The sequence below is a fragment of the Salvia miltiorrhiza genome, chromosome 2, assembly GCF_028751815.1.
Source record: "Salvia miltiorrhiza cultivar Shanhuang (shh) chromosome 2, IMPLAD_Smil_shh, whole genome shotgun sequence".
NCBI classification, from domain to species: Eukaryota; Viridiplantae; Streptophyta; class Magnoliopsida; order Lamiales; family Lamiaceae; genus Salvia; species Salvia miltiorrhiza.
In genome coordinates, this window is record NC_080388.1 from 71222779 (window position 1) to 71248861 (window position 26083).

General features: G+C 36.6%; 5 protein-coding genes across 8 annotated transcripts; 4 read left to right on the forward strand and 1 right to left on the reverse strand.

Moving 5' to 3' along the window:
* The first annotated feature begins 5684 nt into the window (after nucleotides 1-5684).
* LOC131008949 (probable arabinosyltransferase ARAD1) lies at nucleotides 5685-8284 on the forward strand. 3 transcript variants are annotated; one of them, XM_057936093.1, is made up of 3 exons: nucleotides 5685-6139; nucleotides 6225-7510; nucleotides 7658-8284. In XM_057936093.1, the coding sequence occupies exons 2-3, from the start codon at nucleotides 6545-6547 to the stop codon at nucleotides 8165-8167; spliced, it is 1476 nt and encodes a 491-aa protein (XP_057792076.1). In that variant the 5' UTR covers nucleotides 5685-6139; nucleotides 6225-6544; the 3' UTR covers nucleotides 8168-8284. The 3 variants fall into 3 exon arrangements, with proteins under 3 accessions (XP_057792076.1, XP_057792077.1, XP_057792075.1); XM_057936092.1 differs by having other exon boundaries at nucleotides 5746-6018; XM_057936094.1 differs by having other exon boundaries at nucleotides 5685-7510.
* A 4349-nt stretch (nucleotides 8285-12633) lies between these two features.
* Nucleotides 12634-14999, forward strand: LOC131009016 (protein EMBRYO DEFECTIVE 514). Of its 2 annotated transcripts, XM_057936201.1 has the most exons (3): nucleotides 12666-12944; nucleotides 12990-13296; nucleotides 14552-14999. In XM_057936201.1, the coding sequence occupies exons 1-3, from the start codon at nucleotides 12775-12777 to the stop codon at nucleotides 14843-14845; spliced, it is 771 nt and encodes a 256-aa protein (XP_057792184.1). In that variant the 5' UTR covers nucleotides 12666-12774; the 3' UTR covers nucleotides 14846-14999. The 2 variants fall into 2 exon arrangements, with proteins under 2 accessions (XP_057792183.1, XP_057792184.1); XM_057936200.1 differs by having other exon boundaries at nucleotides 12634-13296.
* A 1551-nt stretch (nucleotides 15000-16550) lies between these two features.
* On the forward strand, nucleotides 16551-18689 carry LOC131008940 (pentatricopeptide repeat-containing protein At3g47530). The gene has a single exon (XM_057936062.1). It carries the CDS (start codon nucleotides 16651-16653, stop codon nucleotides 18370-18372), a length of 1722 nt encoding a protein of 573 aa, XP_057792045.1. The 5' UTR covers nucleotides 16551-16650; the 3' UTR covers nucleotides 18373-18689.
* Nucleotides 18690-18864: 175 nt separating this feature from the next.
* On the reverse strand, nucleotides 18865-20350 carry LOC131008965 (malate dehydrogenase, chloroplastic). Its single transcript, XM_057936116.1, has one exon. It carries the CDS (start codon nucleotides 20348-20350, stop codon nucleotides 19115-19117), a length of 1236 nt encoding a protein of 411 aa, XP_057792099.1. The 3' UTR covers nucleotides 18865-19114.
* A 3397-nt stretch (nucleotides 20351-23747) lies between these two features.
* On the forward strand, nucleotides 23748-26083 carry LOC131008976 (GDSL esterase/lipase At1g74460). Its single transcript, XM_057936135.1, has 5 exons — nucleotides 23748-24210; nucleotides 24320-24450; nucleotides 24730-24969; nucleotides 25169-25418; nucleotides 25721-26083. Exons 1-5 carry the CDS (start codon nucleotides 23964-23966, stop codon nucleotides 25960-25962), a joined length of 1110 nt encoding a protein of 369 aa, XP_057792118.1. The 5' UTR covers nucleotides 23748-23963; the 3' UTR covers nucleotides 25963-26083.

A 26083-nucleotide genomic window follows, 5' to 3' on the forward strand; every position in this document is an offset into this window, starting at 1 on the left:
AAAGATGGCTTCTACAACAAGATATGAAATTTTTCCGTTGATTTATCTGTTACTTAAGTTATTTAATTTGATTCTACAAGTTGTCATTGCAGTAGTGAGAGCTTTTTCAGCAATCATATGGGAGACAAGCTATTAAATGATTGTTTAGTATCTTACATTGAAAAATATATATTTGTACATGTAACTAATTAATGAAGCGATTATGCAGCGGTTTCAAAACCCGAAGAACAGAAGAGAAATGTTATGACATTGTTCCAGTTTCACTTATTTAAATGTTGAGATTAAATTTTAATGGAGTTAGTATTTTATTAAATAATTTTTTTATGATTAAAATTTAGGTGCCCCTAAGTCGAAAGTCTTGCTCCGCCACTGGATAAGAGTGGTTAATATCTAAAGACAAAGGTATTGGCCTATTGGGTTCGAGTTCACTATAACGTGATTTTTAAATTTGTTAATTTAATTATTAATTTGTATAAAAAAGGGGTATACAATAAAGGGAACACCTGATTAAGATGCCCTAAACCTTACGACGGTGCAGTAAAACGAAAGGGGTTGGGAACAACAAAAGTCAGTAAAGCAGGTCATCTTTTTTCTGGTAAAACTTCTACCAAATCAATTCAAAGAATGCTGACTATCAACTATACAAACTCAATTCAAATTAAAATTCTCTTCAAAGAAAGGCGAAAAATCAAAGGTAAACGAGAGAAACAATGCATTTGCACTATACACAAGAGAAGATTCACAACGTGGTGAATCCCCAATCACCACAATCTAAATTTGAAATCAAATTTACTGTGCAAAACTGTTGCTAATTAAATCCAATCATTAATAATACCTTCTCTCCTTTTCAAAGTGGGAAGACTATAAATTTTCAAACATAACTCTTGATTGTGTTAGGTTTAGGCCACACCACCATGCACCCCTTATCCTTTCCAGTATAATTTATCTTTATATATAATCATACATATATATGTATAGATATTGTTTTTGTGTGTACGTTCAATCCTTTTCTTGATAGAAACTATTTGATCATTTTACAATTTGTAACTTTAATTTTGGAAAGTTTAAGGTAGAGTGCAATGACGAAAAAGGTAGTTGTAATCGGAAAAGAAGGTTCCAAGATAAGTTCGAGTGGAATTGGCTACCGCGAGTGCATGAAGAACCATGCAGCTAATATTGGAGGATACGCCGTCGATGGTTGCCGGGAGTTCTCGGCCGCCGCGGGAGGTCGAGAAAGGTCGGAGGCCGAGCTCAGCTGCGCCGCCTGCGGCTGCCACCGGAACTTCCACAGGGTTGTAGTAGCTAGTGGATTTCAATGATGCATTAATAAGGTTGGAATTGTCCATTATTAATTTGTAATTTTTGGATCTTTTATCGATTTTATTTTATTGATGTGTCATGTTAAGATTCAAAATGTAGATATGGCAGGTATGTCTTTTGGTATATATTATAGCAAGATATTAATTAGTTTGGTATCATTTGTGTATTATTTGGATGATTTTATTAGAGGTAATTGTGATTAAATATATATAGCAAGTTAGCAACTTTCACCAAATTTTAGCTTTATATATGAATGTTTAATTAAAATTTTGCCTCCAAATACAACAATATTTAATTATGCCGAAATACCTCAACTTTCATCTTATTCTGATTTGTATATATAAAAACTAAAATTTATGCCTTTAAATACACGAACTTTCAATTGACCCGGCCCCCAAATTAATGTCTACGTACATGGCTTAAATGTGCTATGCATAAAACAACGTAGGTGGATGTCTGTGCCACTTCAACCAGTTATGATGACATTACTTTATCACTTTAATTAAGCCATAATGATATTAATGTGACAAAAAATGACAACCATATAGAAATTCGGAATAATTAAAAATTCGCGTATTTGGAGATATGACTTTTAGTTAATGTGCAAATTGAAAATAAGATGAAAATTCGTGTATTTAGGCCTAATTATCCCATTTATTATAAGGAAACTACCATTTTATATATATAGTACACTCCAACATTTAAACTTTGTAACAACTATACTTCAATGTATGTAAAATTACAAATTAATTAATACCTAGCTATATGATCAATATTAGTGTTGTTAACCATTCTACTTATATTTCTACAAAAAACCATCATAGCTTATACTAATCCCACATAAATACTGGGTCCTAGCTATTTATTGTCACGAAGCAAATTAAGTATCCAACCATTTGACTAATTACTCACGTGAAAACAATTGATTAAGATTCAATCACACCACTAGTCCATCACTCACAAATTAATGGGTGTTCAAATAATTATACCAACGACTACCAAAAAGGGAGGTATATACTGAAATTTATGGAGAAATGTAAAAGAAAAAGAAAGTCGAAGAGGAGACATAATTAAATAATGTGCGTGCACACACATATGATATGATCATATTCATATATTCATCCCAAAATTAAAGAAGAATCTAGATAACATGATGATGCCACAAAAGGACATTTAAATGGTACAGACTTCAGTTTATAATTATAATAGTGAAATTTATGGTTAAAATCTTATTGTTTCCCTTTCTCAAGTAAAATAAATGAATAAATAAATAAGATAATGATATATATCATGCTATGATAATGTGTCTTTTTTAGATTTTTCATGAATATCTATTTTGTTACTTATCATTGAAGACTTACTATATGAGAGATTTATGAGTGTAAATATGTAATTGCTAAATAGTCCTTTGTTTTTTGCTTAAAAAAAAAACTATCCTTTGTGTATATTTTATGGCCACAATAAACTAAAAATTTAGGGTTAAGTAAAAACAACTTATACGCCTTGACTATTTTTATAAAGAACTCATAGAAGCATTTCTTATTAATTCTCACGAAAGGCCTATATATAGAAAGCAAAATTCTTGTCAATAGCTTTAGATTATTGAATCAAATCTATCTGTGTGTATGTGTAAGTATGAAGTGATGGGTTAAGATGAGGCCCAATATTCCGTCATTTTATGCAAGACCATAAGGCCCATAACAACTTTAACTATGTTTTTGTCAAAATTTTCTTTATTTTGACAAGTATTTATCACCATTTTCACTGGATTAACTTTAAAAAATTATAAATACACTATCTAGTTTTTTTTTTTTTGAAAGGTAAATACACTATCTAGTTTGACTTGTGAACATCCCCAAACCATTTCTGTTATGGTCGTTGAATCATAAATGTACAACATTAAAACGAAATCGTTGTCATTGATCAAATTAAACGCATTTAACCGACGATTAAGAAAATAAGGAGTAACTAAATGTAATTCTACCCTCTTTAACTTTTTTTTTTATTATTATTTTTAGCTGTTATGTTGGTAATTTTGTTGGTAAACGCATTTAACTGTTATGTTGGTAATTTTGACCGTCAAGTGAGATATTCCAAAGTTTTTAAATTCCTATATTCTGAGCTAATTTTGTTTTGTTTCATATCCCATTGTGAGAGTGTTTATTTTGAGTGATATGATGGATAGATAAAAAAAAAATCCAACTAATCTACCATTTAATTTGAAGAATTGGTTAATTTTAAACTTAATTGACCATTTTATCCATCAAATACTCAATCTTATATTTTCTCTGTCTATTCTATTCCCTCCGTCCCACGAATCTTGACACGTTTTCCTTTTTGGGCCGTCCCACGAGTCTTGACACGTTTCCTTTTTGGGTAATAATTATTACATTCTCTCAAGTACTTTATCACCTTTATTATATTCTCTCTCCTACTTTATCACTTTTATTACCTTCTCTCTCATACTTTATTAATTACACACTTAAAACATTAATCTTCAACTCCTTAATTCCCGTGTCGAACCCAAACGTGTCAAGACTCGCGGGACGGAGGGAGTATTACTCAAAGTAAACGCCTCTATAAATGTACATGAGATTGGTAACATCCTAATAATAAAGATATTAGTAATCAATTATAAAAAGTAAATGTCTCTTATTTGTTTCTTATTTTTAAAAGTAACTTTAAAATATTATGAAATTTTATATTTAGTACTCCCTCCGTCTCAAAGGAAATGTCCTCCTTCTTTTGGGCACGATTATTAAGGATGCATAATCTGCCTAATCTAGTAGAAACTGAAATGATGCATAATCTGTCATTGAATCTTATATGCTGCCTAATCTAGTAGAAACTGAAATTTCCTTAATATTCTACTAGATTAGGTAGATTATGCATCCTTAATAACCGTGCCCAAAAGAAGGAGGACATTTCCTTTGGGACGGAGGGAGTATATTGTTATTTATATGATTACTTTGAGCTAAAATGAGTGAAAGAAAGTAAGAAAATGATGTATAACATTAAACTTTGATAGTAATATATAATTCGTGTGCGTGGGTTGGCTAAGTGGTAAGAGGTTAATGCCTAAGGCCAAAGGTTTTGGGTTCGAATCCCTTGTGACGCGGCCTTTTAATTTCTTTATTAATTTAATATTGTATATATATATATATATATATATATATGTATATAGGAAGAGGTTCTAATATTAACCTCTGTTAAAATGAGAACTAGGAACCTAATCTTGACCTTCTAAATATTAAATCTAATGGTTAGGATTTAGTCAACAAAAGAAACTGTGCATCTATGGTTAGGATTTAGTCAACAAAAGAAACTGTGCATCTATTATATTTTACTGTGTACTTAAAAAATATGCAATTTATGCAATTGAAATCAACAATGCAAAATACTCATGCAAATCGAAATTGTGCATCTATGCAATTGAAACTGTGCATCTGTAGTTTAATCTCAGCCCTCTATTTTATTTAAATCAATGACTTTAAATTGGTTCCTAGTTTTCATCTTAAGAGAGGTTTTTATATTAACCCTACCCTATATAGGAAGATATATATATAATCCTAAACGTATTAAATTTACAGATGTCGTGTCGTTTACAAACTCAAAAATTAACGATATTAATGGTACACACATACACTTTGCTAAAATTGGCATTCATTTCATAAAAAACAATGGCATTATGACATATACTAAGTGATTCTAATGCTGTGAATCTCTTGAACCTTACTATTCTTATAAACGGTCGTTTTCACCAAATATTGCCACTAATTCCCATGAGATTAGCGCCACCCCACCCCATTACTTTTATTTCCATGCATACATTGTTTCTATCAGAATATTTAATGAAAAATAATAAAGTTCACCATAGTTGTTTCCTCGTATGGAATGGTACTTTTTCAGAACAAAGAAATGAATAATACTCAATTTTTATATATCATTTTAGGAAGTTCATAATTTTTTTTAAAAAAAACTTTCTATAATACGGTGGAAACTCTATTTTTGAAAACTTTTTTATTTCATTTTAGTATTTCTCCATTTACGATATAATTAATTATTATTATTAACATTATTTTTAAACTGAGTTACACTCTTCACTCGCAATACATTCAATTATTTGTATTAAAATTTGGGTCGATCCTTTCGAGAACTATTTTTTTGTGGACGGATGAATATGACATTGTATATATATAAGGAGAGTGTTCAAATAAATAAATAAATATATATATATATATATAAATTCGTGATTTAAAATTCAAATTTTATAAATAATAAAAAATATGAATTAAAAAGTCTAATTTTATTATTTATAACACTCCTTATACGTATATATATTTACCAAAAACTGAATTTTCCATGGGAGAAAGTGATTCGTTGCATTAACAAATAAAGATAATGCCATTGGCCGAAATCCGTTCAACGTATTCAACATGTGTCAGTGTCACAATCACAAGCCAAATCCAGGAAAATGATAATTGTACAACACAGCTACACAATCTTTATTTTCATTTTTCTTGAAACCCTGCACACTCTTTTTTGAATAAGTATTATTGTTGTAAAATTTGAATTAAGTGAATAGAAAAGGATGGCATTTCTTTTGTAGGAATTTAGTGGGAATTTCAAGAAATTGAGCTCGGGTAGAAGGGGCTTGTGTGTCATCATGTGACAAAGCTGCTGTTCAGCTGAAATCAGGCAGCTCTCTCCCTCTTTCTCATGCCCATCTTTCTCTGTTTTTATATTTTGTTTATGATGATGAAATTTGAATAAAATTATAGAAATTCTTGATGACCCGGACGAGAAAAATTGATTCTTGGTAAGTTTTGAGCGCGTATTTATGCTTGAATTCTTGTTTCTTGTATTTAAGCTTTTCTCTGTGTATGTGTGTTTCACATGTGCAGGTTGGAATTGGGGCATATATACTGTGCAATTCCTAGTGGAAATCTGCTGAGGTGATCAAAGGATTTAAAAAAAAAAAATGAGTGCTAGGGTTTATTCTTGATTTGTGCTCTCTATTTTTCTGAATTTTGAGAACTGTTGCTTTTTTGTGGAAAAAATTCCAGCATAGATTGCCAAAACATGTGTATTATGATCACCAATTAATGATGTTACCATAATAGAATTGGGTTTTGGGATTTGGCATTTAATTCCGTAACCTCTCCATCTAATTGGCTCTGGGAATAAACTTAGAAGAATGTCTGAGAGCAGCTTTGATGTGTAAATGTCTTCATCAGTTTGTGAAAAGAGGATTCTGCCATCAAGGCACCTTTTTTGCCTCATAGCAATAGCAGTGTTTCTATTGATTTCCTCTTCACTGTCGCTTATTGAGTTCCGTGACAATCCTTCGTCGCCTAGCTCGGTTTTTCAGTTTATAAGTTTGAGCAATGCATCAGCTGGCTCGAATTCAAGTAGAAAAGGCGATAAACAGGGGAGTCGTGTTCTTGATATTCGTAGGCCGGAGGATAGGAAGAATGTAGTTAGTGAGATCGATTCACAAGGTTCTGAACCCAAGAAGGTTGAGGAAGAGAGCTCATCTTGTGACAAAGGGCGGGCTCTCCTTAGGGTATATATGTATGACTTGCCTCTTGAGTTTCATTTTGGGTTGTTAGGTTGGAGGGGAACCGGAAATCAAATTTGGCCTAGTGTTGATGAACAGAGTAGGATCCCGTCTTACCCTGGTGGTCTAAATTTACAGCATAGTGCGGAGTATTGGCTCACTCTCGATCTCCTTGCATCGAGTACTGCAAGTGTGATCAGGCCGTGTAGTGCAATCAGAGTCAATGACTCTAGGGAAGCTGATGTGGTCTTTGTGCCCTTTTTCTCGTCTTTGAGTTACAACCGGCACTCAAAGCATCAGGGTAAGCAGAGTGTTAGTCTCGATAGGCTGCTGCAGGAACGGCTGGTGGGATTTCTGAAAGGTCAGAGAGAGTGGAGGCGATCTGGCGGGAAAAATCATTTGATTGTAGCCCATCACCCGAATAGCATGTTAGTTGCTAGAGAAAAGCTGGGGTCGGCCATGTTTGTGCTCGCTGATTTTGGGAGATACCCGTTCGAAATAGCTAATGTTGAGAAGGATGTGATTGCCCCTTACAAACATATGGTGAGAACAATCCCAGCTGCTGGTTCGGCCCCTTTCAGTGAAAGGCCGATATTGGTCTATTTTCAAGGAGCAATTTATAGGAAGGATGTAAGTACTATAAATTGTGTTTAATGCTATATGCAAGAATGTGACGTGTATCTTAGCAACCTACTAGGCTTTGCAAGAATTCGTATTATCATGATTTATGATGTTGTTTTTCCTATGAATGCGGATACTAATTTGTTCGATGTTTAGGGTGGAGCTATTCGCCAAGAGCTATTCTACCTTCTCAAAGACGAGAAAGACGTGCACTTTACATTTGGAAGTGTTCAATCACACGGGATTAGCAAGGCGGGTAAGGGAATGGCCTCATCCAAGTTCTGCCTAAATATTGCCGGAGACACCCCTTCATCCAACCGTCTGTTTGATGCCATTGCAAGCCACTGCGTTCCTGTGATCATCAGTGATGAGATTGAGCCACCGTATGAAGATGTGCTCGACTACTCTGAATTCTGCATATTCGTCCGTGCATCAGATGCCGTGAGCAAAGGTTACCTCCTGAATCTTCTCAGAGGCATCAAACAAGGGGAGTGGACCAAAATGTGGGAAAAGTTGAAGGAGATTGCTGGACAGTTTGAGTACCAGTATCCGTCTCGACCTAATGATGCTGTCGATATGATCTGGCAGACTGTTTACCGCAAGAAAATGCACACAAAGCTGGATCTACATCGGGGGTCTAGGTACCGCAGGTCACAATTTCAATAATGTTTTAGAATATTGAATTCTGCACTAGGAATTCATAGATAATGTTTTTTGTTATTCCCATTTTTGTGGTGTGTAGAATATGCAAACTCAGTTTTAGCAAGTTTATATTCATTCAAATCTCTCTCTCTCTCTCTCTCTGAGATGCTGTTGAGACAGAAGAGGAAGTATATTCCTATGTGAAAATGAACATCATACATATTTGAGCTATGCTTAGAATCTATAACATATGTTTGCTTCGCGAGCTGCTCGCTTGCAGCTGTGTATACGAGTAAGATGCGATGCAATGGCTAAACAAATGAAACAATCGTAGCGAATTAAAACCTACACTGCAGCATTAAGAGGCAGCAAAATCTCATCACAGCTGCATCAAGATAGGCTTCAGGCATTACTTTCTAACCTCATCAATTTGCAGTCAGGATCTGTTGTGAATGGGATCCGATCCTCCTCGGACCGTTCTTTTTTCTGATTGGTTCGGATCAAAAGTCATTGCAGGTGAAGGCGCGACGTTGAATGGCATGTCCGCTTCTTCTAAGGCAACGAGAAGCCTCCCTCCTCCTCCTCCCTGTGTCAGAGCAAAACCGATGCTTCTCGTTGCAGAAACAGCTTCCGGCTGGATGGAGAGCAGCCCGACACAGAAGAATACGAGAAGGGCGACTCTGTAAGCTAAGCAGCACATCTTTGCAGCAGGAAAAACAGGATGTGATGAGGTAAATATCTTAGTAAACGAATGATAATGAGAGAATGGATAGTTTGTCTGAAAATGAGGCTGCTTATCTGTTTGCTTAATGCCTTATTTGTACTTTGATGTCTGTTGTGGGATTAAAGCTTAAAGTAGAAAAAAGGGCCCCCAATACATCTAGAGAAGCTAGATTCACCCCAATCATAAGCAATAATAAGGCTGTTTTAGAAGATTTGATAGGTTTGAACAAAAAGTTGGTTGGAAAAAGCATCAACCTTGAGAAGCCAAGAATCTTTGGCATTGGTTCCCAAACACCCTATTCCTTGCCTTCCTCTTTAGACCATCATTCAAAAAAAAACTCCACCGAAACCCGTGAAGTTAGCCTAGCGGTGGAGTGAGTGAGCCACATTGTCATGTTCATGCACGACTTGACTCAATGTCGTGCACTTAGGTCTACAAGACTACTAAAGAATGTAGTTCGCTGGCATAGGACACCGTCAAGATTAACGAATCCAAGCTCGTATGCCCGATAGACTTGATAACCATTTCAAAAGATCTCACTTCTCAACACATGTGTTCTTTTTAGAAAGAGGCACGATCTGGTGGATCCGCCCTAATAAAATCTTAATTGTGATTATTAGACCCTAATTGGAGATTAAATTAGGGCGGATGCATCATACATTTAGATGCGCACAAGTTTTTGCATTTTAGAAATTAGACAAGAGTTTATCCAATGTAGCATGTGAGAACCTTCAAATGAGACAAATGAATAGCTTTTCTTGGTTTGTTGGAATCACACTTGAAAAATGTACAAGTCATTAAAAATGACTTGATCCACGTCACTTTCAAAAATAGTGGCTTGCTTACTATAATTGAGAGATAAAGAAAGCTAGCCAACCAAAGTTGAGAATAGTGAGTTTGCAAAAAAGCTAGATAAAGTGGAATATTAGGACATGTTGATAGTACATAGAAAAATCACCCACACAAAATTACCAGTCATTATTTTGCTTTTTTGCAAAACTCTTACCTTTAGAATGCCAAACTCCTTCCTCAATGAGAGAGAGAGAGAGAGTCTTGGTTTCTTGTGCTTAATGGATTTCCTTTATGCTTTTCTTTACTTCATTCTTTAGATTGTGTGCAGCACTAAGATAAATCTCCCTTCATTCAAACTTGTAATAGCCCTTCACATACACTTCTATTTCTTTCCGTTTCTTTTAAATTTTTTTGGGGATGGAAAAAAGATAGAAATTTCACCAATCCATGCAAGACTTCCTTTTTCTTTTCTTATGTGCCTTATATGTATCCATTTTGACTAAATATTTATCATGGTTTAACACGCTCTTTATCCAAGAAAACATCACAAACAAGTCCGAGATTTGGTTTGTTTCATGTTGTATGTTGTTGCTATGATAAGCACAGCTGCATAGCATTTATTGAGTGTATAAATGTAACATCACCGTATTGACATTATACGAAGACTGAGACGAGGTTAAAAAGTATTTACATATATTTTAGACAATATGTACCCATATAGTCATATTGAGAATTAGAACTTAATATTTTACCCTCTATCTTAAAAATATAAATTTTGGTTATTGTTTACAATTTCGAACTGTATTGCCCTTAATTTGGGCGGACCGGATTGGGTTGGACGCGCGCGTTGGCCGCGGGTTCGGGTGGGGTACTTTTGGCACCAAATTACTTGGAACAAAAAATGCCAAGTAATTTGATACTTTTGGCACTAATATTGTCATTTGTGCCAAAAGTATCAAATTATTTGATTTTTTTTAATTTTTTTTTTCTATTGGTAATATTCTCATTTGTTGTAAGTAATTTGGTACTTTTGGCACAAATTATAACATTAATGCCAAAAGTACTAAATTACTTAGTATTTTTTTTTGTTTTGCTTTATGTTGGTACTTTTAGCACAAATTATAACATTAGTTTTGGCACAAATTATAACTTTAGTGCCAAAAGTACCAACCGAACCCGCATGTCCAAGCCGAGCTGGTCCGCCAAATTAATGACAATACAATCTGAAATCGCAGAAAATAGCTTAAATTTGTGTTTTTAAGATGAATGATCAAATATTGAGTTCTGTTGCTCAATATAATCATCTCAAAAGTTGGCAGTATATTTTATCCACATTAATTCGAACCTGGCGAGACAAGCTCCATCCTCAAGGAGACGGCGCGGCGAAGGCGCGCACCTTTCTCTACAGTGGTGGTGGCGGCAGCAAAATCAGATCCTCGATGGCGGAGATGGTAGCGGCGCATGGCATCAAGCACCGGGACTGCCTCGAGGAGCTGCCGACGTGTTACCTCAGAGTCAACGAGAAAGGCAATCACGGATACATTGTCGGCGCCTTCGTCGATCTCCTCATTCACCTCTCACTGCATGCGGTAAATGGTCTTAGTTTATTCATTATTGAAATTAGCTTGATGGGTTTGTAAATTTCTGGAATGAATAATGTAAGTTAGAAACATAATTAAGGGAATTTTGCTCCGTTGGCTGAACTATGTTCGCCGGCACCGTTCAGTTTCAGGTTGTTGTATTCGAAGTGGAAAACTTGGTGGTGATTATTGTTTATCTTTTCTCGATTTCTCTGTCTAGTTCGAAAGTAGAAGAAGAAGAAGAAAGGGATATATATCTCTCCCATTATGCTCCCTCTGTCGAACAGAGAGGACGATGTCATTCCGAATTTTGATTGGAGATTCAAAGCTCGCTTTCTGGTGGTAGATTGATGACAATGGCCGTGGAGAAGAGAGAGAGAGAGAGGAGTGGAGCCCACTAAAAATAAAAAATAAATAAAATTATTTTCTGGACGGCGTCTATCGTCCGTCTGTGGGCTGGGGTTAGTTGTATACTTTCCGTCGAGTTTGGGGGGCAATTTGTACCAAGTTGGAGAATGGGGGTATACGTTCTAGGGGGGTCATGTTTAGGGGAGTATCTGTACCTTAATCCTAAAAAAAATATGTTGTTAACATTTTAAAAGTTCTACAAATCTCTTTCTTGTTAACATTTTAATTAATTAATAATGATCGTTGATAAAAAAAAAATATGTTGAGATATTGATCATTGATTTGATTTATATACAACTATGAGAAATCATTTTTAGTATTTGTGAGATCTGTCATTTTTAGTATTTGTGAGATCTGTTTTATATAGATTAAAAAACTTATAAATTTTATCTTTAAAATTATGAAAATATTACTAATTTTACTATAGTTGTATAATATAAAAAGACATTCAACTTCAAAAAATATAAATTATTTATACTTTCTATTAATTTAGTTAAATAACTATTATCGTGCATCATACATGAGCAAAGTTAGTTAAATTAAAACTTAAAGACCGGTTGAAACAATTCAATTTTTTTTGCGACTTTACTATATTAGATTTTCTAAAATAATAAAAAGTTATAATAAAATTAAAATTTAAATCTAAGTAGGGTGGGTTGTTTCGTGGTTCGTGTTGATGAACGTGCACCTTAGGCAAGCTGCACATAAGCGAGAACACGCCCTGCAATTTTTTGTGTCCTTCATACTTTTTGTGGATAGAGAGTATTATTTATATATTTGCTGCAAGTTAAAAATAATTAAAAATAGAAATTATTAATTAAAAATAAAGATTAGTAATTTTTGGATTGCATAAAAATAATTAGTACTTATGTTAACGAGTAATTATTATTTATAATTAATAATTATAAATAAAGTAAATTAAGACCTAAGGCCCAATATCTGATGTGATAAAACCGGCCCATATTGTAGGTTCAGTTTTCTAATGAAAAATCAAGACTATAAATTAGGAATATGGATGAATAGAAGAGAGAAGCTTGAAGCGGTTTGAAAATAAAAAATAGTAGTAAAAAATTCAAAAAACCTAAAACCGCTAGGGTTTACACTCCGAACGGCTCCCTACCTCATTCATGGCGGACGACGCAGCTCCAGAGGCTCCGATGGAGGTCGAGCTTACAGCGGAAGTCTCGGATGTGAAGATTCTGGCGGAGGATTCCGAGAACGCCTCGGATGTGAAGATTCTGGCGGAGGATTCCGAGAACGGAGGCGCGAAGCGCTCCAGGGAGGAAGATGAGTCGGCGGAGCAAAAGGAGAAGAGAACGAAAACCGAGGATGCGAAGTCCGGGGAGCAAAAGGAGAAGAGAACGAAAACCGAGGATGCGAAGTCCGGAGAGGAGGAGAAGAGCGCCGGAGATGGAGAGGGGAAAACCGAAGAGCAGAAGGATGACGGCGAGACAATGGCCGAGGAGAAGATCGCCGGAGATGGAGAGGAGAAAACCGAAGAGCAGAAGGATGGCGGCGAGACAATGGCCGAGGAGAAGGAGTCCGATAAGGCGGTTGTCGGACCGAAAACCTTCGACACGTCTGTTGAGATGTATGATTACTTCTTCAAGCTTCTTCATTCCTGGACTCCTAATCTTAATCTCAATAAGGTAAATGGTTTGGCTCTGAATTTCTGTGATTTGCTTGATTGAAGCTTTTTTTTGTTTTTTGCGGTGATCGTTTTAATTTGCTGAAAGGCTATGTGGTTATGTTTGTGTTCTAAATATTGATTTTTCTGGTGAAATTATTATGATGCTATTAACGAGTGTTTTCTGGTCGTATCTGACTTAATTTTTAGGGATTAAGTTGATTTTGTATACTTTCATCATTGTGAGTACTAAGTATTATATTGTATGTGCTCTGCTTGGCGTTGAGATTATATAATGTACTAGAAATTAATGGACGGTGTGAATGAAGTGGAAGCATGTATTATGCATTGAAGATTACTACAAATAAAGTAGCATTTTTCATGATATGATTGTTATGCGATTTGACAGAGAAGAGAGTAAGGGATTTGCAATTGAATGTGCTAATGTTCAATAATATGTGCCATACCCTAGATTGTAGAAAAAACAGTGGAAAGTTGATTTAATTTTATTTGGCACAATATCAAAAAGAGGAACTTTAATATTTTTAATACGCTTATCCTTCTTGCTAGTTTGCGCTTTTCATTACATTGCATTAGCAATGATAATGTATCTTGTTAAAAACTCTAGACTAAAATGAACTAGAATTACAAATGCTTCTGCATTCTGACATTGAAGTTCATGATTAAGCAAGCCAATCAATGTCTTCTTCTTTTTCTATACTCTGATGATGGTTGTGAGGAGCCAAACTATTGAAACACTAGTCATTATGAGAATTTTCCTTGATAACTGAAAGAATTGAATGTGGTACTGATACATTTTAATTAAATTATGCATATGTAAATCCATAGACAAAACTTGTAAATCTGAAGAGGTGGTTGCTTTATTTAATCAGGGTCCTAGGATTTCTTTTTTCTTGACTTTTGTTTGTAAATAAAGACAATATAGACCAAAATGTGATAATCCATCTATATCACAAGTGGTCCAATATTTACACTCGCTCTGTAATTTTTTGGTTTGTACTTTCCTGTATTAGTTCTTGGCTATCAAGTTTCACTATTTTATGATGGCAGTGGCCATTTTCTTCATCTGTGTGTATATGCTGCTAAATTACAGAGATTGATCCCCCAGTTATGATTCAGATTTGAAACAACATTTAACATTCAATTCATGAAGTTGGCTTTGTTTTTTCAATTGTCATTAAAATCCCATCCTAGTCTTATGCACATCTATCTCGAACTATTCTAATATCACTACTTTAAACTTTTCATGCGTTCAGTACGAGCACTTGGTGTTGCTAGAACTGCTCAAGAAAGGTCATCTAGAGGCCGAGAGAAAAATTGGCGCTGGCGTGAAAGCTTTCCAAGTCCGCTTCCATCCTCAATTCAAAAGCCGCTGCTTCTTTATCTTAAGGGAGGATGAATCAGTTGATGATTTCAGCTTCAGAAAATGTGTTGACCACATATCTCCATTGCCGGAAAACATGCAAGTCAAACACGATGTCAATAAGGCATTGCGTGGAAAAGGAGGAGGCCGCGGACGCGGTCGTGGTCGTGGCAGAGGTTGGAAGTGAAGAAATACTAATTTAACTATAATCTATTTTTAGTTTGCCTGAAGACCTCTAAGGAGAAACTTAATGCTTGTTATATACTCTTCTTGATGCTGCCGAATTTGGATTAGCTGCTGCAGTTTATTAATATATCTTTAAGCTTAATTACGTTTTCTAATTTTGATAATTATATATAAGTGCACGTTCATAGTATGTTGTGAATTAGATTAGTATCTCTTTTTGTTATTCCCTCCGTCCCATTTCAAATGACCAAATTTCTATTTTGGGTTTACTTCAAATGATCCAATCCAAATTTATAAATAAAATTAGGCATTTAACACTATTTTCTGGGTTGTCTCTTTACACTTTTATCACACATTTTTTCTTAATTTTTTGGGTTATTTGAAGTGGGATAACATTTTGCATGCATGCCAAAATTATATTTGCTGTTTTTATTTCTGTAAATTTTCTCCTTTATATGTGAGGTAAGTTTAAATTATAATCATGAATTAGGTCTGATCTTTTTAGGGTAATGTTTGACATCCTACGTAGTATTGGATATAATTTGCATCATGAGATTGTTATACTTAAATGTGGAACTCCAAAATATATCGAGTGTGAAGAGAAAGAAAACAAGTGAATATTACAATATGATGGTTTTGTTTGAATATTGTCTTGTACAGCAAAAATTTCCTACACATGATCTTCTAATATTTGTAATTGAATCTAATTTTAGAGTAAGAATGAGAGAACTATACTCACTCGTTGTGCACTTCTCGTAAAAAGAAAAAGAGGAAATCTTATTATAGTCCTCTTTCATAAAAACATAAGTTTTATAGCCCTAGTTTATTAGATAAGTTATATAGTCATTTTAAGTTTAAAAGACTATAAAACACTTTGACTTTTTTGTACTCGATGGCACCATCGAGTACTCGATGGCGCCATCATGTACACCATCGAGTACTCGTGGTGCCATCGTGTACACCATCGAGTACTTCAATTACTCGATAGTGTTGTAGAAAATCTTCATTTTTTTCATTACTCGATGGTGTACACGATGGTGCCATCGAGTACTCGAAGTTTCAAAAAAGTCAAAGGGTGGTAGTCTTTTAAGCCTAAAATGACTATATAACTTATCTATTATAAACTAGGGCTATAAAACTTATGTTTTTAACAAAAATGGCTATATGTGATAATTCCCACAAAGGAGGAGGAAAATATTCATACTTTTTTAATGATTATTTCTAAAACTACAGCCTGAATTGTTATGGTGATTTTTTATTTTAAATTTTAAAATATTATAAATATGATATATACTTTTCTTGATTATTTACTAAATAACCTAAATTGAAAATTTGGGCCAACTTGTGCTAATATGTTTTTAAGAAACATGCGTCAAAATCACTCATGGTATTGAATGAACACGGAGTTAATACATACTAGTACTATATTTATAATATTGTACTAATACAGTAACTAATATACTTAAATTTGAACTTAAAAATAATATACTTAAATTTGAACTAAAAAAGTCATGTGATCAACTTCCATATTTATAATTTAATTTTTTTTATTATTATTACTTGTATTATATAATCACGTCGATTCCAAAAAATTACTTTATTAACTATATTTATTTAAATATCCCCTAAAAAAACTAGATTTATTTAAATAATTCTAATCTAGTAGTTATTAATTAATTAATTAATTAAATATATAAGTACTTTTGAGAGGGACTGGTTACACATGGTGTTTCGAAGCGCCCAATATTGCAGCATCGCTGTGAAAATTTGGCCGGAACTCCTACGACGAACGCATTTCGCCGAGAAATGAGGATCATTTCTCTCATAAAATCATGCAAACACAAATCACATCTGCTCCAGCTCCACTCCCTTCTTCTCCGCTCCTCCCATTTCTACAATCCCACCGTCTTCCTCGCTTTCCTCTCCCGCCTCGCTCTGCCGCCGCTGCGCGAATTGTCCTACTCCCGCAGAGTCTTCTCCGACTTCCCGGAGCCCAATGTCTCCCTCTACACCACCATGATCAGGGCTCATTCCTTCAGCCGCGATTCAGCGCGCAGAGGTTTCCAATTCTACCACGAGTTACTTCGTTCGGGCAATTCATCAAACGCCTTGTCAGCAACCGCCGCCGTGAAGTGCTGCACGAATACGGAGTCCCTGAGCGGCGGAATGCAGGTCCACGCGAGGATTTGGAAAGACGGGTGCTTGTCTGATTCGCTTTTGTCGACGACATTGATGGATTTCTATTCCTGTTTGGAGAAAGGTGGTGACGCCTGCAACGTGTTCGATGAAATGCTTGACCGAGACGTTGTCGCTTGGAACGTGCTGATCTCTTGCTACACCCGCAACGGGCGAACCCGTGATGCTCTGGCGTTGTTTGATCAGATGAGAAGCTCGAGCGCGTGTAGGCCCGATGATGTCACTTGCTTGCTGGTGCTTCAAGCTTGTGGGAGCTTGAATTCATTGGAATGGGGTGAAAAAGTTCATAGCTATATCCTAGAACACGGCCTCATCGATGCAAGAAGCGTCTGCAACTCGCTTATAGCAATGTACTCGCGTTGTGGATGCGTTGAGAAGGCGTATGATGTGTTCAAGCAGATGGTTCGTAATAGAGATGTTGTTTCGTGGACTGCAATGATCTCCGGTCTAGCAAGCAATGGCTATGGCAGAGACGCCATCGAGGCATTCAAACAGATGCAGGAGGAGGGAATTCAACCGGGTGATCAGACGTTCACCAGCCTTCTATCAGCCTGCAGCCACTCGGGGCTAGTAGACGAAGGCCGGATGTTTTTCCAAGCCATGAGGCGCGATTTTGGGGTGACGCCCAATGTCCACCACTACGGGTGTATGGTTGATCTCCTAGGCCGCGCAGGGCTACTGCACGAGGCCTATGGCCTCATACGTTCAATGAGGATCAAGCCGGATGCAAAAATGTGGAGGACGCTGCTCGGAGCCTGCAGGATCCATGGCGATGCTGCTCTTGGTGAGCAACTAGTTGAGCATCTCGTTGAGCTCAAGGCTCAAGAGGCAGGGGATTATATTCTCCTTCTCAACATATATTCTTCGTCTGGGAACTCAGACAAGGTGATGGAAGTGAGGAAAGCTATGAAGGAGAAAGGGATTCAGACGACGCCTGCTTCTAGCACGATTGAGTTGAAAGGGGAGGTGCACGTGTTCTTTGCAGACGACTTTTCACATCCGAGGGAGAAGGAGATCTATGAGATGCTTGCGGAGATCAATCAGCAGCTGAGGATTGGTGGCTATGTAGCTGAGATAGCCTCGGAGATGGGATCCAGAAGCGAGCCCTATGTCTTGTCCTACCACAGCGAGAAGTTGGCGATTGCGTTTGGTATTCTTTCCACGCCGCCTGGCACTGCGTTGAGGGTTGCGAAAGACCTCAGGATATGTGTGGATTGCCATAGTTTCTGCAAGCTCGTCTCTGCGGTCTACAACCGAAGAGTGGTGGTTAGGGATCGCGCCCGGTTTCATCATTTTCAAGATGGGGTTTGCTCTTGCAACGACTATTGGTGATCAAATTCTTGAAATTTTGGTGAGTTCATTGATGAGGTCACTAAGTTAAGCGTGCTTGGGCGGAGAGAAGGCCGCACTGACTTGAGCTGTCCCGACGAGGCTGGCCGATTTCTTGTCTGGATGATGAAGTGAACTGAAGATGGTTTGCTTGAGTTGGATTGCCTAAATGAGAGACGTGTTCTACTCTTTTTTTGGGTTCTTTATATTGGTGGTTCTGTCTCCAGATTTGTTTTCAAAGAACATTATAAAAGACGAAAAATGGAATCATGATGATGGATATGTTCAATAAAATCATGTCAATATGTGTTTGTGTTAAAGGTCTTGGATTTGAGTTCATTTTTCAAAATTATTTGCTCAACAGTCCAAAGAAGATCATGTCAATTAAACGAAACTTCACATTCTGCAATGTTATTACCAAATTATATAATGCAATGTTATTAAACGAAGAAACACAGTTACTGAGAGAAAGAGAGATAAACTATAATGCAGAGATAGATGAGAAAGCATAAGCTTTGAACAGCGCAGCAACACTGTTTCTGCAATGTTATTACCAAATTTGAAGAAACACAGAAATCCCACAACTTCTAAAACACTACATAACTCAATTTCTATGTAAGGACGTGACGACTGGTTTGATTAGTTACCTACAAAACTGGAATCTGATGCATCAATCGGTATGCAATCGCCGCACTAGTTTTATTTTACCTCAAAAGATGCCGCCGGTTGAGCTCTACCAAGACTTTCATGCGGTCACCGGCTGCTTCTGAACAAAAGCCACGCCTTTCTCGATGCTCGCCTTCAGCTCCGCCTTGAGAGCTTCCAACGCCTTCTGCTCGTACTCGGTTAGCCCATGAAGCTCGGATGTTATCACTGCCTCAACCCCGTCCTTCCCAAGCTTGATCCTCGAGGCGAAGAACGGAAGTTCGGTCACCTCGGACTGGATGTAAGAGCATTCATAGACATCGGTGTCCCCATCGAGAGCGCGGAGGGAAGACTCGACGAATCGAGCCGCAGCATACGCCATAGAAAGAGTGGCGGAGCCCGCCCCTGCTTTTGCCTCGACAACCTCAGTCCCGGCGTTTTGGATCCTCACAGTTAGTTCTTGCACTTCCTCGTCGGTTAGAGTGACAGATGGCTTCGCCTTCGACAGCAGGGGCAAAATAGTAATCCCCGCATGTCCCCCGACAACTGGGACGTCGACATCAATGAGCTTCAGGTTCTTCTTCTGGGCGACAAACGTGTTTGCTCTAACAACATCGAGAGTGGTGACACCGAAGAGCTTCTTCGGATCGTAAACTCCTTTCTGTTTCAAAACCTCGGCAGCGATCGGGACCGTGGAGTTGACCGGATTGCTGATGATGTGGATGAAGGCGTCGGGGCAATTGTCAGCAACAGCCCCGACCAAGTTCTTCACTATGTTGGCGTTGATGTTGAAGAGGTCGTCACGAGTCATGCCCGGCTTCCTCGGAACACCAGCAGGGATCACCACAACATCCGCGTCTCTCAAACAAGCGGCCAATTCAGATTCTCCCGTGAAATCTGAAACCTGAGACGGGGTGTTGCAGTGGCTGAGATCAGCAGCAACTCCCTTCACATTCGCTATATCATAAAGGTTCAATGCAGAAACTAGCGGCGACATCTTGATCAGAAGGGCTAGTGGCTGGCCTATACCACCAGAAGCTCCGAGAATAGCCACTTTATAAGATGCTTGTGGCTGAACATGACAGTACGACCTCTCACCGCATTTCCGGGCCTTCGAATTATAACCCTGCTTAAGAGCTAGAGTGCTTTCACTGCCTAAGAACGACGATTGTGATTCACAGCTCACGGAGTTTGCTGCCTTGAGGCCACTGAAGCTCGTTAGGTACTTCTTTGGGTTCAACTTCACGCTAAAGGCCTTTGACTGCGTGAAGCCAACTTTGGGCCCAGCAGATGCAGTCGATCCGACAGAAAAACTGGTTGCTGATGTTGCGGCCATCTTGCAGTTGCAACCTGCACGGATCTGATTAAACTTTAACTTTCTCCGACAAGAACTAGAATCAACATTATACAGAACATCAACCAACCTAAACAACGAATGTTAAAGAATAAAGATTAAGCTTGAAGGCAATCAAAGTGCACTATTTTCCATTCGCATGATTTGCAAAAATAACAAACATGTGCAATTATTTAAATGTTTTCATGATAAATACGAATATAGACAGTACAAGCTGACAAGACATAACAAGATCTTATCAAATAGCAAATTTTCATCATGCCTCAGTCTCTCGGATAGAGACCCTATATCCCAACAAGGAAAGAACAAACCCTCCACCAAAATCAAAGGAAAACGATCTATTGTTCCTAACAAGATTGTGATTGGACATCAAGACTCGTATGAAATCCTTTTCGCAGTGTCTTCTTCATCCGAGTGTTTTTACTAGGGGAAGTGGCATATCTAACCTATCTGCAACTAATATTACACTATTGAAGTATACTTTCACATATAAGCAAATCACTCGATTCTCAATCGGATCTCATCATCTTCTAAGTGTCCAATGCTTGGACCTTAGCTTCTTCACACCAACTAACATAATATCATTTCCAAATTATTTCAGATATCAGAAATCGGTTCCAAACTGAACAGTTCATGAACATAGTTTAAGCAGCCTCACATCTACTCTCTCATGATAAAGAAAAAGAGATAACTAACCATACATAAAAAATCGAAGAGAAAAATCTGGTAAATTTCATAATACAGAAATCTCAAGCAATAAACTTGCATAAATTTTAAATAATATCAGCTTAAAGAAAACAACAATCAAAAGAAAAACTTTAGATCTATTACATCACAGTACACATCAATGAGCAAGACTACACACAGTAAGCTAGCAAAAAATCTGCATTCTTTTTCCTTCATTTTTCATAACATAATCCCAGCAACACTCATAGATCAATAAACAAACAACATAACACAATAAAATTAACAAAAAACGAATCTTCAAAACGCAAATCCACACATTTATATCAAATCAATACTTCCCAACTTATCGAGATGCAAACAGATCTACGAGCTAAGGAATGAAGAATCAAAACATACGTGGATTTAAATAATTGAGGAATCAACGAAGAGCGAAAAATCAGGGAAGATGGGGTTCGGTAAAGAGAAAAAGGGAAGACAGAGGGTACCTTTTGTATGCGTGTACGTTGATTTGGACAGAAATGGAGATTGAGGGGGCTTGGTTAGTTGGTTTTGGAGAATAAAAAGGGAGGATTTTTAACACGCACAAACCCGCTGGAGTGCGTGTAGTTGAGGGGTTTTAATTTTCTCCGCCGAGGGGCCTCGATGTCATCTATCACGTATATTTCCAAACCAAACCCCCATATTTTTCACCAATCATTATTTCTGATATTCTTTTTGTTTTTTCCATTCTCAAAACGTGAAATATTTTCAGTTTCCAGGTGTCATGGATGTTACACTCTATATTTCTAATAAATAACTCAATATTTGACCATTATTGCAAATTCGACTCAAATTTTAAATTTAAAAAGATATGAAGAAGCATATACATATTCTTCTTTTTATGTGACTGATAATATGCAAATTGTTGAATATGAATGAAGTTTATTCAATACATATTTTATGTAACAATTGTTTTCCTTGTTATTATTATTATATAATAAAAGGAATGAAGAAAAGGTTGCCGTAGAAAAGTATCTAAACAAATTCCCAAGAGGCCATTTACTTATCAAGCATGCTAAGAGCCATTAACCATTCAATTTTCTAGTTTTTTTTTTTTTTTTTTTTTTTTTAAAGGGGGGGGTTGGACGCAAGGCCGGCCCATAACTTTCATCCGTTGCATGGGCTTGGGCCGACCCACAAAAATAAGCATTTCGGCCCGTAGAGTTCCAAAAAGCTTGGTGCTGGGTCAGGCCAGATAATGCTTTTTTAGGCCCGATTGATTTTTTGATTAGGACTACCCCACAATTTGACAGTTCCTTATATATATATATATATAATAGTAAAATTATTCAAATATACGTAAGAATTCAAATTGAATATATGGGTTGGTTCTATATAATTTGTCAACCTTCGTACTCCCTCCGTCCCTGAAATAAGTTCCTCTTTTTCCATTTTGGGACGTCCCCCAAATAAGTTCCTCTTTCTTTCTTTCTATTTTTGGACAACTACCCCACCACTAATAATACTTTATTTATTCTTACTTTTCACTTTTTCACCACTCCCAATACTAATTATAACACTTTTTCACCTTTTCATCACTCCCAATACTAATTATAACATATTTTTTTCCACTATCAATACACTTTACCATTTTCCTTAAAACCCGTGCCGTCCCCAAAGAGGAACTTATTTTGGGGACGGAGGGAGTATTATATATGCTCTCCGTCCACCAAAATTTATTATAATTTACCATTTTCGTCAATTCATAATTTGCTACTATAATCTTTAAAATAAAAAAAAATAATCTCACTAATTATTATAAGACTCTCGCATATTTATACATATTGACCTTAATTTGTGGGGTAACTTTTAGCCTTAATTTATGAGATACTTTCTCCACCCACAAAATACACAACTAATTTTTCTTAAAACTTGTGTCAATCTTCTCTATGACATATTTTTGTAGATGAAGAGAGTATACTTCCTCCGTCCCTTAACAATGTGCATCATATTTTGTGGTACTGATTTTAATAAATGTTAGGTAAGTGCATTTTTGGGCAAATGTTAGGTGAGTGTATTGTGAGTGAAGAAAATGACTCATTTCCTTGTAATGTTATGTGGTGGAGTAGTGTTCAAAAATAAAAAATATACACTCTTAGAACATCTCAAAATAGCAAAAAAATGCACTCTTATTTAACGGAGAGTGCAATATAGTGCCACAAGCCAAGTAGATCTTAAATTCATTCAAAATACGAATATGAGAAGATGGAAAGATATGCTATATAGTTAACGTGAGCACTGGTCACGTTTGGTCCATATTAATAATTTTTTTATATATTTATTTTGATTTTAATACTTCAAAATTGTTGTTTTAATTATTAATTTTATAAATTACATAAAATAAAAGTCCATTTTGTTCTTTTATTCATTTACTTGAATTTGTAAAAAAAAATAAGGGCATTGATTTTTATATAATTTTGTAATATTAATTATATTAGTAAATAATTTTCAAGGTATTAAAATTTTAAAATAAATATACGAAAATAATGATAACATATACTAAAGGAGAACGATACCCACAATACATATTTAGCATATCAATACATAACCCCAATTAAGACCAAAGTAGAGTCTTCATTTGGTTTAGACTTGTTGAAAACGATAGTAGGAAATTAAAAAGTTAAATTAATAGATAGACAACACTCAACATACTACAAGTTGGTCTCGTTAGGCTTCTACCGTTGTATCCGAAAGCAAAAGTTAGTTGCAGTAGGTCAGAAAATCCAAACTCGTTGGTTCATCAAACTTCCTCAACCTCTCTCTCTCTCTCAATCCAAAATCATTCCCATATTATGATCAACCATGTTTATAAAATCCAAATCAAATCAACCCCCTCCACATTTCAAGACCAAAATTCAACTCCAAGAAAATGACAGAGCCAAAACTCATGAAAAAATTCCTTTCGATCTTCCTAACGTTGTTTCTTGTCCATGGACGATGCTGCAACTGCAAGGTAGTTCAGTTCATCTTCGGCGACTCCCTCTCCGACGTCGGCAACAACAACTACCTCTCCAAAAGCCTCGCTCGCGCGAGCCTACCATGGTACGGCATAGATTTCGGCAATGGATTGCCTAATGGAAGATTCTCCAATGGCAGAACCGTCGCTGATATAATAGGTAAATCAAATTTTAATTATATAAAAATCAAAAACAAAAAACTTAGTATATAAAAACTTATTTAATTATATATATTTCATAATACACATCTGTTACGTGAATATCCCAGGTGACAAGATGGGGCTCCCGAGGCCTCCCGCGTTCCTGGATCCGAATCTAAATGAAGATTCCATACTCGCAAATGGGGTGAACTATGCTTCTGGAGGTGGCGGCATACTGAATGAAACAGGATCATACTTTGTGAGTATGACTATAGTTTTCTTGGGAGCGTTTACTTTGCATGATTGATAAGATATATGATTGAGTATTTTTATCCTCAAAAGTAAGATTTTTCCAATCGAGTCATTGAATGGGATATGAATCAAACAAAACTAGGTTAAAAATTTCAATTTATATAACCAAACAAGAGATCAATATCTATAAAGATTAATCCTGAAAAATAAACGCTAACTCCTTATAGGTCTGAGTCTGTCACAACTTGTTACTCAAACAGGATATATATGTACTTGTTCGTGTCAGGTTCAAAGATTTGGGTTGTACAAGCAAATAGAGCTATTTGAGGGGACCCAAGATTTGATAATTGGCAAAGTGGGTGAGACTGAGGCTCGAAAATTCTTCGAGGAAGCGCGATATGTGGTTGCCCTAGGCAGCAACGACTTCATCAACAACTACTTGATGCCCGTCTACCGGGATTCCTGGAGCTACAACGACGACACCTTCATCCAGTATCTCACTGAGACACTGGAAAGCCAACTCAGTGTGAGTCTTGTCAATTTATTCTGTATAACTAATACTTTTTCCGTCCTATTTAACTTATGCCTGTATTTTTTTTTTCCAAATTGTCCCATTTAGCTTGACATTATGTTTCCACACACTTTTATCTTACAATAAATATGGGTCCACACACCTTCACACTATAATCTTACTCTCTTAAATAATTTTTGTTATGATCGTGTAGTTGTTGCACGTGTTGGGAGCCCGACAGATGATGGTGTTCGGGTTAGGGCCGATGGGGTGCATCCCGCTCCAGAGAGTGCTAAGCACGTCGGGAGGGTGCCAGGAGAAGACTAACAAGCTAGCCCTAGCCTTCAATGACGCAACCAGCAAGCTTGTCACCAAATTGTCAACTACTCTGCCTAATGCAACCTTCAGGTTTGGGGATGCATACGACGTCGTAAATGATCTCATCTCCAATCCCGACAAATACGGTACGGAAAATAATACTCCTTCCTCATTTTTGATCGTCCATAAAAATAAGTCACTTTTCAATTTTGAAAATTTTATAGAGTATCATATAGTGGGTCATTTTCTCCACTCATAATACAATTAGTTATCAATTATTAAATACTAATTTTAAAATGGGACCCCTCCTCCACTTATAATACAGTCAACTATTTATATTAAAACTCGAACTGTCTCAATTGTATGATTATTATTTGTGGACGGAGTGAGTAGTTTATTAGCCGAGCATTTTGACTTATTACAAATCCAACATGGGATGAAATTTCAGGGTTCAGCAACTCGGACTCGCCGTGCTGCTCGTTCGGGAAGATCCGGCCGGCGTTAACGTGCGTGCCGGCGTCGACGTTGTGCAAGGACCGGAGCAAGTACGTGTTTTGGGATGAATACCATCCATCAGATAGTGCTAATCAGCTCATTGCTAATGAGATGATCAACAAACTAGGATTTAAGCCTATCAATCACACCGATTCGCCTTCCCCTGCTTTGCCTCCCTCTGCTGATGGAGATTAGATTTTTGACTGCCTCGTTTTTGGGTTGCATCCCTCGTGCATTTTTCGAATAAATTTTTGTTTATGTACAAAAAATTGTGTGTCGTACAGTTTTCTTCGTATTAAGCTTATGTTTTGAAGAT

Excerpts from the sequence above, each read along its gene's own strand:
- LOC131009016 (XM_057936200.1), top strand. The coding sequence starts at position 12,775 with ATGGCGGACGACGCAGCTCCAGAGGCTCCGATGGAGGTCGAGCTTACA. Across the intron at positions 13,297-14,551 it reads CTAATCTTAATCTCAATAAG|TACGAGCACTTGGTGTTGCT; the intron begins GTAAATGGTTTG and ends TCATGCGTTCAG.
- LOC131008949 (XM_057936094.1), top strand. The coding sequence starts at position 6,545 with ATGTCTTCATCAGTTTGTGAAAAGAGGATTCTGCCATCAAGGCACCTT. Across the intron at positions 7,511-7,657 it reads GAGCAATTTATAGGAAGGAT|GGTGGAGCTATTCGCCAAGA; the intron begins GTAAGTACTATA and ends TTCGATGTTTAG.
- LOC131008965 (XM_057936116.1), bottom strand. The coding sequence starts at position 20,350 with ATGGCCGCAACATCAGCAACCAGTTTTTCTGTCGGATCGACTGCATCT.
- LOC131008976 (XM_057936135.1), top strand. The coding sequence starts at position 23,964 with ATGACAGAGCCAAAACTCATGAAAAAATTCCTTTCGATCTTCCTAACG. Across the intron at positions 24,211-24,319 it reads AACCGTCGCTGATATAATAG|GTGACAAGATGGGGCTCCCG; the intron begins GTAAATCAAATT and ends TGAATATCCCAG. Across the intron at positions 24,970-25,168 it reads CACTGGAAAGCCAACTCAGT|TTGTTGCACGTGTTGGGAGC; the intron begins GTGAGTCTTGTC and ends ATGATCGTGTAG.
- LOC131008940 (XM_057936062.1), top strand. The coding sequence starts at position 16,651 with ATGAGGATCATTTCTCTCATAAAATCATGCAAACACAAATCACATCTG.